The sequence below is a fragment of the Cucumis melo genome, chromosome 1 (assembly GCF_025177605.1).
Source record: "Cucumis melo cultivar AY chromosome 1, USDA_Cmelo_AY_1.0, whole genome shotgun sequence".
In the NCBI taxonomy this organism is placed as follows: domain Eukaryota; kingdom Viridiplantae; phylum Streptophyta; class Magnoliopsida; order Cucurbitales; family Cucurbitaceae; genus Cucumis; species Cucumis melo.
The window spans coordinates 34,810,871-34,824,883 of record NC_066857.1 but is presented as its reverse complement, the minus strand read 5'-3'; the positions used below and the strand labels follow the sequence as shown (position 1 = coordinate 34,824,883).

Below are 14,013 nucleotides of genomic sequence, written 5' to 3'. Positions count from 1 at the left end.
CAAAGCTACAACCCTAACATAGCAACTCAACATATATATATATATATATATTATATAACTTCATTTTCTACGTTTTACATTACGTGACAAACTCAAAGAGCCATATCAAAATTTTCAAGAAAACTAATCTCAAAATTGGAAAAGAGAGAATTCACATTTTCATACTCTGACAATAAAATTGTAATTTAAGAAAAAAAAACCAATCTCAAAATTGCCACAAAAAATTTAGAGAATGACAAATAAGTTGTACTTCATACGAGGTGTTCTCCGTTTTCAACTAAGATTTAGTACCTAAAAAAAAATTAATCGAGGTAATTGAGAGCACCCTATATAACATGTCCTTAAGGTGCACAAAAGTCACATCTTTGACTCAATTGTCTCCTTCTCCGAAACTTGATTAGATCATAGACATTTAAGTTCTAACTTCTTGCCATTTATTTTAAACTTACCACTTAAATTCAAAATTAATACCATAAATTCCATACGGTTTAAAAGTCTGATTGTGTCTAAATTAAATAGAATAAATTCCACAATCGAATACCCAAAAGTATTTTAAAATTTCCCAATAACAATGTGTTTGCTTTGCTCTCGTAGAGGGAAGAAAGTGGGCTAAAAAAAATCCACTAAACTTTTGTACATCTCTCCACATTCTTTCCAAATTGCCATCTCTCTCTCTCTCTCTCTCTCTCTCCCTTTTTCCACCATTTATTTTTCTTCAAATTCTAAATTATATATATATATATATATATAAAAGAAAGTAAAGATGGTCCATAATGCCCCTACATGACTTGTGTATTTGGGGACAAACAAAATGGCGTCGGCAGTTAGTGATGGACTGTTCCAAAGTAGCCAAAGGGCATGGTGTAAATAATAAACAATAAACTAATTCAATTTAAATCAAAATTTGCCCTTTTTCTCATGTACACATCATTGGTAGAGACATCCCACAAAATGCCATTCCACAATTGTCCTTAACTACACCAATACTTTTCATTTTTTTCTCATTTAAATCAACTATCTATCCTATCACACTTACATACTTATAACTTTGAGTAACTTCAAGATTAACAACAATTTTAAGTACTATATGTATGATATTAACTAATATCTCAAATTCACAATATTAAACCCATATGTATATTTTTTTTATTATTTATGATTGTAAAATTTCGTGAAGTGATTGTGAAAATTTCTGGGCAGCCACAATTCTTAAAATATTTATATCTCTCTCTCCTCTCTCTCTCTCTCTCTCTCTCTCTCTCTCTCTCTCGCTCTCTCTGCTAAGTAATGCTCTAAAACACACTTATTTGGAAATTAGCTGCTCCAGTTCTTCACGATTTCTCAAAATTTTCTTTTCAATTCCATAAAGTTCTCTTACTTTTTAGTTTTTCGTCTCAAAATTTCACTGAAAAATGGGTGTTCTTAAGCTCCTCTTCCTCTTCCTCTTAATGCTGGTGTCTTTATCTCTCCCCACGGTGGAAGGAAAAGCCACCCTTCTTCGCCATCGCCACCGCCGCCACCGCCGCCTTGAAGTTCACTCCCACTTGAAGAAACTGAACAAACCTGCTGTGAAGTCCATCAAGGTCTTACAAATTCTCAATTCTTCAGTTCAATTCCTTCTGTTGGTTTTTTCTTTTCTTCCTCTGTTTTGGTAACATTTTGAATCTAAAACAGAGTCCAGATGGGGATATTATTGATTGTGTTCATATGGCTCATCAACCAGCTTTTGATCATCCTCTTCTCAAAAACCACACAATTCAGGTTTTGTTTTTTGCTTTTTTAACTTCTTTAATTTTTTCGGTAATTTTGTGTTATAATATTTTTTTTTTTTTGCAGATGAGACCAAATTTTCATCCAGAAGGAGGGATTTTAAGTGAGAGTAAAGTGTCATTAAAAGGTTCAAAATCAGAGGATATAACTCAATTATGGCACTTAAAAGGAAAATGTCCAAAAGGGACAATTCCCATTAGAAGAACAAAAAAAGAAGACATTTTAAGAGGAAATTCAGTGAAAAGCTATGGAAAAAAGAAGCCTTATGCAACCGTGAAACCAAACTCCATTGAAATTGATCTTAATGGACAAAATGGACATCAGGTACACTTCTAAAAAACAGAGTATTTCTTCTTTTCCAACATTATTATCAAATATAATTGTTTTAAAATAATATTTTGTTTTGCCTTTGCTTTTGGAGTTGTTAGCATGCAATCATATATGTTGAAGGAGGACAATACTATGGAGCTAAAGCAACTATTAATGTCTGGTCACCAAAAATTCAACAAACAAACGAATTTAGCCTCTCTCAGATCTGGATTCTTGGAGGAACTTTTGGCCAAGATCTTAATAGTATTGAAGCTGGTTGGCAGGTTTATAAAAATGTTCATAGTTTCTCTAATTTCTTCCTCGTTTTCTCTAAGAAAATTTGGATGAAAAGATTTTGATTTTATGTGCAGGTCAGCCCTGATTTGTATGGAGATAATAACACCAGACTTTTCACTTATTGGACTGTGAGTTATTATTATTTTTTAATTTCAAAATTTTATGAGTTTTCTTTTTTCATTGATCTTAATTTGTTGTGTGTTTAATCTCAAACAGAGTGATGCATATCAAGCAACTGGCTGCTATAATTTGCTATGTTCTGGGTTTGTTCAAATCAATAATGAAATAGCAATGGGTGCCAGCATTTTCCCTATTTCTTCCTACAAAAGTTCTCAATATGACATTAGTTTGCTCATATGGAAGGTAATTTTCTCTTCACATTTTGAATTGGTTCTTCATTATAGCTAAATAAAAAGGCTATTATTAAACAAAATTAGGTTTTCTTACAAAATTTAGCTGGGTTTTAGTCAAATTAGGAGGAAACCCACTTACTGATCTCTTCATTTTCCTCAAAACAGTGAACAAATCCATTTACTTGAAATTTCTTTCTCTTCAAAGTTTGAACTGGGTTTTAATCATAACAGGGAAAAACCCACTTATTCACTTGATTTTCCTTCAAAATTTGACTTTGAGGATTGATAAAAACAGGGGAAAAGAAAAACCCCACTAACCCACTTGAATATTCTTCAAAACACCTCAAATATAAAAAAAAAAAAAAATACAAAGGAAAGAATTATAAGTGCTTGTAGCCACCTATTCGAAAGGTTTGAAAAAACAGAGAATCTCTGACAAGTATGTCTAACTTTTAACGTTCATCCATTAAAGAGTTCTGAATAGTTAAGCAAAATTGGTTATTAATTTAACTGGTAGTGTAATTTTGTAGGACCCTAAAGAAGGAAACTGGTGGATGCAATTCGGAAATAAGTACGTTTTAGGGTATTGGCCGGCCTTCTTATTTTCATATCTCACCGACAGCGCCTCCATGATCGAATGGGGCGGCGAAGTTGTTAACTCTGAATCCGACGGCCAACATACTTCCACTCAGATGGGGAGCGGCCACTTCCCCGGTGAGGGCTTCGGCAAAGCCGGCTACTTCCGTAACATTCAGGTTCCTAAAAATACTCTTATACACTTTCATATTTCTATGTTTAAGGACACAAAGATTTATGGTAGAGTGTACGTAAGATTTTACAACGGACTATCATGAAAATCCGGAGAGGTTATAACAACTGAACTACATAGAAGATTACAACCAAATTACTAAATCTAATAACAATTTTACCATTAAGAATTGTTGATTAATGAATATAGTGTATAAAGCAGATTGTTGGAGAATCAAACAGCCTACGGGCGCCGGAGGACATAGGAATTTTCACGGAGCAACCAAGTTGTTACGACGTTCAAAACGGCAAGTCCGACGACTGGGGCAATTATTTCTTCTACGGCGGTCCGGGAAGAAATCCTAACTGCCCCTAATTTGGATTCTTCAATATAAATATATATATATAAATGCATTTCTTGTGCATTGTTATTAATTATATTTTAGTGGGGGTTTTTTCTTTAGATGTTTTAACTGATGATTAAAGCTTCTTCTTCTTCTTCTTCTTCTTAATTTGTTTGTTTTCTAAAGCTTAGAAACAGAGAGGCTGATGATTTGTTTTATCTCTTTGGCAAATGTGTATAAGCTAGTGTGCTTTCTTTTTTCTTATTTCTTTTTTCCATTCTGCGTGTTCTTTCTTTTCTTTTGGATTAATTTCATAGCATTACATAGTAGGATCTTCATCTAAACTTAGGGAATTTGATTAATGTAACAAATAACAAACCACTGCCAGTTAATTGATCAAATTAAATATTCAAATGTGTAATTGTAATAAACTAGCCGTAGTTAAATCAATTGAAATTAATAAGTTTCATAGTTAGATATTTTTATTGGCATCTGTTATTTAAAATAATTTTCACATCTTTTGAGATATTGAATTAATTATACTTAAACCTAATAAATATTAACAAAAAGTAGATGTATTATGTATTTATATGTAAAAATTTGGTATTATGTAATTTATGCATAAAATTAATAAATCTGAATTCCTTTAAATAAATAGCAAATAATTAATATATCAAATATGGATTCAAACTCTTAATTCACAATAAGAGTATAGCTCAATCCAATCAATGGAGATAGAAAAACTTTATTCACATGTATATTATCAATTATTATTCAATAATGGATGATCTTAAGAATATACTAAAAAGGTTGTTGGGAATATTACTAAACATATTATTTAATAGTTCCATTTTGATCAATTTTCTTTTCTCATATCCCAAATTCCATAAATTGAAAAAAATAAATATATATAGTGAGTCAGAAGAGTCAAAGTCAACCTTATTTTTTCGAGAGAAGCATGTGGGTCGTTGGATCCATGTGATCAAACTTATTATTGTTATGTTAGAAATCTGACAGATAAATGTTTCAGTTTCAACAACAAAATAATTCAAAATTTTGAAGTGAAAATTAAAAAGGATAATATCTTTTTATGTATGTATGTGTATATATATATATATAATTAATTAATTTAAGAAGAACAAAAGTACACTACTTCACCACATGATATCAAGAAACATAAAGAATCTAATCTAAAAAATTATTCATCAGACTATATTCCATTTCCAGCTCCTTTTATTTTATTTTCTATTACAAATTTGTATTATAGATATATTTTTTTCCAACTTACATAGTAGAATGTTGGTTCATTATTTTGTTGCATATATATATAAGAAAGAGTATATTGTTAATAATCATATACATAAAGGATGGAAGAATCACAAATTTAAGATTACAACCAAAGTTTATTTTGTATTTCCACAAGCTCTATAGACGAAAATAAAGGATAAGTATTGGCCAATATATATATATATATATATAAACTTTGTTTAGAGAAAGTATTTTAACGTAAACAACATTTAAGATAAAATGAAATTATTCCATATCCACAAGAAAATAGTAATGAAAAAGTTTAATAAGGAAAGAGGATATAATGCATTTTTTTTTATAAGTAACAAAAATAAAAGGCACACTGCAAGACATGGTATAAATTAAAAACAATACAAAGGAATCTAAACATCCATGGGATTAGATTCCATTCCAGCTATAGTTTTATTTTATTGCATTATATATATATAGTAATATATAATTATAATATAATAATAATTAGGATGTAATACTTTTCTCCAAACTTTATATGTAGAATTCTGTCATTTCTGGTCCCTTCTGATCAAATCCTCTCTCATAATCATCAATTAATCCTGAAAATTAAAAAAAAAAAACCCATTAGCATTAGTTTGTTCAAGTCAACGTTAAGGAAGAAACTACATGTATGTATATATATATATATGAGAACTAATTTAAAAATAGTTTGAAGTTTAAATTTTGTAAATCGAGGAATGATCGATGGTTATAAGAGTTGAAATTCAAGGGCCCCAAATCACATGAATATAAATCTCAAAAGAGGAAAAAAGAGATAGATTTGTCAATGGAACTAAAAAAAGTCGAGACGACTTCACCATAAAGAAAAGAGGCAAAGAAATCCTAAATCAACTAATAGGTTATTAGGCGCTCCCCACTAATACGGCAAAACCCTGATCTAATATAAGGTATCCTACACTACTTTGACTTATATTGACTTAAGCATTAGAGTACGTTGAAACATGAATATATAACAAACCTAGACAACCATATATACTCGAGAAAACGATAACGAATATTTTAAATCATATTTTAGAGTAAATATTCATACTTTGAACAATCAATGCCAGCAGAGATGCTAAAAGGCAGAGTAATGCCACAATTGGAAGGAAGATCTTGAGCCAATTTAGCGTTGTAATTCACATTACTAGCAGCTGACTTAATGCATTGACATGCAGCCTTCTTGTCAGCACCACTTGTGGCTGCTGAAGAAAGTGCTTTTGCACCATCACAACAAGCACTTGGTGGTTTCCCACTACCACTCACAAGATAACTCACACATGGCATCAAATCCTTCGTCACATCACTGCATGAGATTGTAGCCTTTGAGACTCCAAGAAGCAAAAATACAAACAATAGTATAGCTCCAAGCTTTGGAATGGTTGCCATGGCCCTAGCTGTATGGGAAATGTGCTTTTGGAACACCTTATGGAGGGTGGGTTTGAACTTGAGTTCAAAATTTAATGTAGTAATGAGTTTTATAAGAGAAATTAGCTTTGAAGTACAAGAAAAGAAAAATGGTAGCTTGTTTGACAAAAAATGGGCTATCTTTTTTTGTTTATTGTGTTTTGTTGGGATCTTTAATGATGCCTCAAAACAAGTTAATGAGTTGAATTGTATGATTTTGATGTTTCTTGCACTCAAAATGGGAAAGTTCAACAAACCCTAGAGTTGTGTGTACTGATAACACACAACAAGAAAGAGAGGGTTTTTAGATATTGGTTGGTAGAAATTAGGTAATGTGGGAGTCCAATAAAAAACCAAATCATTCAAACCAAATCGAACCAAAATTGGTCTACTAGTTAGTGTAAAATTGGACATGTTTTATTTTATTATATTCAAATTAAACCATTATTGGTTTGGTTCAATTTCCAAATCAAATTTGTAAATGAAAGATATTTAATGTGGTTATATTTGGAAGGATAATCATTAGTTTGAAATTTTTAATACTTTAATCTTATTCACTAGGATAAACATGGATGATTTATGGGTTATTCAAAATTTTAAATCAAAAGATTGATTCTAAATCTTATTTTCTAATTCTTCAACAAAAGGTTTGATGAAATTTAATCATATCCATGTGGTACACGTATAAATATTTTTAAATTAACATTTTACATGAAAACGAAGTAAAAAAAAAAGATTAAATTATAAATTTAGTACGAAGTTACATCTAATTAAAGAAATATTTTAAAAATTTATTTTATATATTAGATATAAAATTGAATTTTTTATCGACCATCTAATTTTGTTTCTAATCAAACGTAACATTTAATTTGAAAATTAATAGAAATTTTGTAAAAACTTCGAGAATATATTAGACACAAAATTAAAAGTAAAATTTTGTAAAATTAAACGCTACAGGGCACATTGTTTCCTCCGAGTAAAAAGGTTAAAGAGTAAAACTATTTATTTGTGCAACGTTTACAAGTTCATAACTAAAAGAAAACCGAATTTATAATTTATTAACTCTTCACGCCGTAAATTTAACGAGTAAGTGATTTGTTAAGACTATAATTTTAGGTGGTTAGTTGATCTAAGAATTGTATTAGTATTTAATAGAAGGAGCCTAAGGTAGCATTGATTTTTGTTGAGATTGATAAGCATTGGGTGTGTCGGACGACAATGTACAAAATAATGTTTGATTAGAAACACACGATTTGACGTTTCAACAAGTTCTATAGCTGTCTTTGTCTCTTTTCTTCAACTACTATTTCCCTTTTCTATACATCATATTATATCCTTTATAACACTTTTCTATTACATCCTTCTGCTCTAATAAATCATATCCATTTAAACTTTAAACTTTTTTACATGTTTTAATTGTTAGAATTATTGATTTGGAGTATAAATTGAAAACTTTTCATCTATTTATTTATCGTTTATACTTTAGCAAGTAATATCAATTTCATCATCTTGAGCTTTTAATTAACTTAGAATTTTGTGGTAGTTTCTACCCCTACAATCAATACCCACAAGCTGTTTTTTTAGATTAGCAATTGAATACATCTTTTAAAACAAATTTATTTTTCTTTGAATTTTGTATGAAACATATGTTATAGAAAATAAAGTAAAAATTGGCAATACTTATTCAAAGTAAATATCACTACTTTTATCAAAGTTTACTTAATTAAAAAAAAATTAGTGTAATTTTTTTAAAAAATTAGGGTCGGTGATAAATTAAGAATAGAATATTTAAAGTATGTCGTACGTTTTTCTCATTTTGCAAATATGATACTTTTTTATGTATGAAATGCATCGAGGATATGTGTTGTATGATATCCATACTTTTTTTTTTACTTTTCACAGATTGAGTTTGTTTTTTTTTTTTTTTTTTTTATCATTTTTACAAAAGTAGTAAATTTGAGCTATAGACCTAATTTTTAAAAGTTATTTTATTAAATCTGCAAAAAAAAAAAAGTCAAAAAAAAAAGTTTCAAGGCGACACTCTACCGCTGAGTTATATCCCTTCCCTTGCCCCCATCAAGAAATAGAACTGACTAATCCTAAGGCAAAGGGTCGAGAAACTCAACGCCACTATTCTTGAACAACTTGGAATTGGGCCTTCCTTCTTTTCGCACTATTACGGATACGAAAATGAAAATAATGGGCAAAATTGTATTCAATTGTCAACAGCTCCTATCGTAAATAGGATTGACTACGGATTCTAGCCATAACACACGATTTCATAAAATCGTACGATTTTTCTGATCTAAATAAAGCAGGTTTTACATGAAGAAGATTTGGCTCAGCATGTTCTATTCGATACGGGTAGGAAAAGAACCCAACTCGGTATTATTAAAAAAATAGAGATCAGAACCCAATCAAGATGATATGGATCAACCCCTTCTTCTTGTGCCAAAGATCTAACTCCATTTCCGAACAAAAAAAAGTTTTGAAGTTTTATATAGTCTACTCTTTTTTCTTGGCTTGTTTTACAAAGTCATGATAATGGCCAGTCCATGAATATAATTGGCCCATTGGAGATTTGAAGCCCAATGAGGAGGCCCATTGGATGGGCCTTTCCACGCGGATCCAATGGTTAAAATTGTAGCATTGGTGGACATATGAACAATGGACAATTTTGGTATTCTCTTTTAAAAAATGAAAGGGTAAAATCAATACATAAAGTTTGATCTCCACCCTCTAGACTTTTACAAAATCTATAATCTTTTGTTGGGAATTCATTGCAAATAAGGTTCGATCTTTCGTTACTATGTTGAAAGTTTTCCATTATCCGATTTTCATCCTTTGACTTCTTCTGGATTAATCGCCAGTGTAACTTTATCGTTCATGAATTAGCATCTCACACTCATTGTATTTTATCATTCAAATGTGTGGCTTGAAGACCACCCTCTAAGAGTGGATTTTACCATTCACTCGTTAGATTTATTTGTTTCTAAACCTTTTTCTTCCATGTTGTACTAAAAAATATTATTTAATAAAATGAATCTAACATAAAAAATTTAAATATTTAATTCTTTTATGAAATATTTTTCCCTAAAATTTGCACACATATTTATTTAAATTTTTACAAAATAAAAGATAAAAGATATTGTTATTGATAGAAAATAATCGATAAACAAAAACCAAAATTAAAAAAAAAATGAGAATATTAGATAACTAAATGACTCAAAAGTTTAAATTAATGGGTGAAGACAAATTCAATAGGAATACTTATTCTCATCGTTGGAATCTCCCTTGAACTTCCGATTTCGATATCCTAAATTACTAATTGACCTAAAAGTTAAAGCTGATCAATAAAAACAAATTTAATATTATATCATCCTTTACCCAAACCACGTTTATCGTTGTTCTTTCACCTTTCTCACAAAGAAACAAAGTGGAATTCCTATTGAACATAAGGAATAAAAATGGAAGATGGAAATGGTTGTACTTTTGAACCAATTTTAATTTCTTCAAAAGACAAATAACAGAATAAGTACACTTCACATTCCATGTAGATTGGAGTTTGCATCAACCAAATCAATTTTTGTTTATTGCTTTGGGTGAACTAACCCCCCCTTTCTCCCATTTCCACACACTTTTCACTCTATTTTATACAATAAAATTTAAATATTACCTCTTCTTTTTCCCTTTTTCTTTTTTTATTTCAAAGTTTCAACTTCCACTTTATACTTTCCAACTATTTCTATTTTATATATATTTTATATTAAATTTAACCCCTTTGTTTTAACCAACAATAAGGATATTCTTGATTTTGTTTTTCTTTTAATTATACAAACTAAATTTAAGTATATTTTTTAAAAATTTTTTTATAAAAATATACAAAACTTATATAATAAACTACATTATTATTTATTATACCTATAGTACTTTGATTACTTAATAATAATCTAAAGTGTTGAGTTATCTTGTAAGGAAGGGAATAAAGGATGTGTTAGCCTACTGATTGCCCTTTATAAATTTAATTCATAGGGCTTAGGAGTTAGGAGTAAGACTCTTGATTTACTCAAAAGATAAATAGCCGATCCTATTTCTCCTTAAGCCTTTTAAGTCAATTTTCATATATAATAAACAACACAAATGGCCTTGCTAATTAGTATATTAAAGAACTTAATTTTTTTTTTCTAAGTCCAATCTCAAACTTATTGTACATGTGACCAACATACAAACATCTAGAAAAATATATATAACTAACTAAATAAAAAAATGTCATTAGGTCAATATCAAACTATTTTTAATTTGGTAGGGAAGCTAAAAACACATAAACAATGTCAAGAATTCTTTTGTGTGCTTCAGTTTTACCAACCTATTTATATTCATTGTTAAATATTTACAATAACATTAGTCCACCTAACTTACAAAAGGAAATTGAAATATATAATTAAAGAATAAATTTTACGTTTTAATTCCAATTTCCAAGTGTTGATTAGAGAGAAAAAGAAGAAACATTCTGTTTAGGAATTAAAGTAATAAAATTCTGGGTCAAAAGATCTAACTTCCCATATTTTCAAGCCATATATGTGTGTGTGTGTGTGTGTTTGTATAAGTGATTGTGTGTCTTAAATTTGTTCAAATTCCGTAAAATTAGATTGGAGAATAATTAAACCCTAATTTTCTGCTAATTAATTATCTCTTCAATTTTTTCTTCTATCTAAACACAAACCTCAATTAAGAAGAAGCCAAGTGAAGGTGGGATTTTTTTTCTTTCTTAAAGAATCATAAAAACAAGAACGAGAGACAAATCAGAAGGTAATTTCTTTTCGGCTTTTATTTTTTTTGTGGTCTCGATATGTATATATATATATATATATTATGTTTAATAAGGTAGCTAGGCCTGCTGCATAAATAAAAATTATAGTAATAAATTAATGATTTCCAAACCCCAAAATGGTAATTAATTAAGAATTTATGTTCTCGGCTTTTAGTAGAATTAGCAGGCCGGCCGACACACCAAGATCTCTCTTTATTCCTACATGGTTTTGCCTGAAAAGAAGAGGCTTCTCTTATGTGTTTTTTTTTGGGTTTTGGGTTTTGGGTTTTTTCTTTTTTTTTTTTTTTTTAATTTTTAAGTTTGTATATAAAGTGAGTGATTGATTGTTCTTTCTATTACTTGAATTTATTTGGGACATTTTGTTTTTTTGGTATGATGATGATGAAGCTTAGAAAGAGAGCGTTAATGGAGGCTAATAATAATAATAGAGGAGGAGAAATTAGAAAAGTTCATATTATTTATATTAATGAAATTAGAGCAAATATTATGGAGTAGATTATGCTCAAATATCATGGAGGAGATTATGCTCAAATATCATGGAGGAGATTATGCTGTATTTAACACTATTATTCTTCCCTTATTTAACCTTAATTTTGTGTATAAATATACTTGTATGCTGTAATATTTTATATGTGAAATACAGAAACATCAATAAAGTTACATGGTATCAGAGCCAAGTTTCTAACCTAGCCGCCGCCGCCGTCCTCATCCGCGAATCAGTTTCTGCCGGTCGTCCTCGTCCGCGAATCCGTCCTCATCCGCGAATCCGTCCTCGTCCGATTTCTGTCTGCCGGTCGACTTCTGTCAGCAGATCCAGTCGAAGCTTCCGCCTCCGAGTCCTCCCGCGGCCTTCCTGTTTCTGTCTTCGCCTCCGAGTCCTCCCAACCTTCACTCTTTGTCTCTTCATCCGTCGGCCGACCAACACGCCTTATTGGTTTGGACTCTGCCGCCAAGCATCGATCTATTCCACTACCTTCACAATCGCCACCTCAAGGTCCGACACCTTCGCCAATACTAGTCTATTCAATACTCGTCTGGTCCTTCAGAGCTCCGACCGCCTTCCGGATCGTACTAGGCGCCATTTCAAAACCCTCACTTCTGCCGCTGTCACGCCGATCTGAAGGATTTCATTGCAGATCCAGGTGTTTATGAAATCACCCCCACTAGCCCACTAGCCCACTAGCCCACTTCTGCCTTCCTAGCCCACTATATAAACCATATAAAACATCACCCCCACTAGCCCACTAGCCCACTTCTGCCTTCCTAGCCCACTATATAAACCATATAAAACATCACCCCCACTAGCCCACTAGCCCACTCCTCTCCACTAGCCCACTTGAAATCTGTGTTCCTGTATACCTCTTCGTCCAATCAGTCGTGAAATTAATTCCGCCCCCTCTATCCGACGAGATGGAGAAAAATGACGTAGCTCGCCCCATTAGCACCATCCTTGATGGCACAAACTATATTACCTGGGCCCACCAAATGAGGAGTTTTCTAATAGGTCGAAAATTATGGCGTATCGTCACGGGAGATATTACCAAACCTGTCAAACCTATTGTCCATGAAACCAGTGCAGAGGATATTCAGTACATTGAAAGACTTGAGGATTGGGACAGCAAAAATCACCAAATTATCACTTGGTTAGGTAATACTTCTATTCCAGCCATCCACACTCAGTTTGATGCCTTTGATAGTGCAAAAGAACTCTGGGATTTTCTATACACACGTTTTCAGTCTATAGGACTGGCTCATTATTATCAGCTGCACTCTACACTTGTTAGTCTCAATCAGGAAATGGGACAATCTGTGAATGAATATCTCGCCACTCTTCAGCCTATTTGGACTCAGTTGGATCAGGCAAAAATTAGCCCTGATCATATTCGTCTCATCAAAGTATTAATGGGTCTCCGACCAGAATATGAATCCGTTCGTGCTGCTCTGTTACATCGTAATCCTCTGCCATCTCTTGATGCTGCTATTCAAGAAATCTTATTTGAGGAGAAAAGACTTGGCATTGTCTCCTCCCTGCACTCTGATGTCGCCCTTGCAACTACTCATCTCCGACAAGCTAATGAGACCATCTTCTGTAAGAATTGCAAACTTCATGGTCATAAGTTTGCTAACTGTCCTACTATTGAGTGCAGGTATTGTCACAAACGAGGTCATATTTTGGATAATTGTCCAACACGCCCACCCCGCCCTCCTGGTCATTCACACAAACCCAAATTTTCCCATAAAGCCGGTTCTTCATCTGTTGTTGCTGCTGCTACATCTGACATCACTGAACCTTCGAGTCTTCAGTTGACTGATCTTCATGATTTACTGAAACAGGTGATCTCTTCCCAATCTACTGCTCTTGCTGTCACCCCAGGTACCTCTTGGCTCCTTGACTCTGCCTGTTGTAATCACATGACTTCTGACATTTCCTTATTATCATCTCATATTCCTGTTCAATCACTTCCCCCGATCCACTCTGCTGATGGTAATTCCATGTCTATTTCCCACATTGGCACCGTTAATACACCCACCATCAAACTTTCCAACACCTATCATGTCCCAAATCTCACATTCAACCTAGCTTCTGTTGGTCAATTATGTGATCTCGGACTTACTATTATTTTTTCTTCTCATGGTTGTCAGGTTCAGGATTCTC

The 14,013-nt window shown here is 31.9% G+C and overlaps 2 protein-coding genes across 2 annotated transcripts; one reads left to right on the top strand and one right to left on the bottom strand.

Annotated features, from left to right (window-relative positions):
* Positions 1-1,015: 1,015 nt before the first annotated feature.
* LOC103499872 (uncharacterized) lies at positions 1,016-4,084 on the top strand. Its single transcript, XM_008462998.3, has 8 exons — positions 1,016-1,583; positions 1,675-1,761; positions 1,837-2,094; positions 2,199-2,363; positions 2,451-2,504; positions 2,593-2,739; positions 3,260-3,484; positions 3,700-4,084. Exons 1-8 carry the CDS (start codon positions 1,413-1,415, stop codon positions 3,850-3,852), a joined length of 1,260 nt encoding a protein of 419 aa, XP_008461220.2. The 5' UTR covers positions 1,016-1,412; the 3' UTR covers positions 3,853-4,084.
* Positions 4,085-5,389: 1,305 nt separating this feature from the next.
* LOC103499873 (non-specific lipid-transfer protein 8) lies at positions 5,390-6,673 on the bottom strand. The gene is made up of 2 exons (XM_008463001.3): positions 6,171-6,673; positions 5,390-5,679 (listed from the first exon to the last, which is right to left on the bottom strand). Exons 1-2 carry the CDS (start codon positions 6,506-6,508, stop codon positions 5,670-5,672), a joined length of 348 nt encoding a protein of 115 aa, XP_008461223.1. The 5' UTR covers positions 6,509-6,673; the 3' UTR covers positions 5,390-5,669.
* Between the last annotated feature and the right edge of the window lie 7,340 nt (positions 6,674-14,013).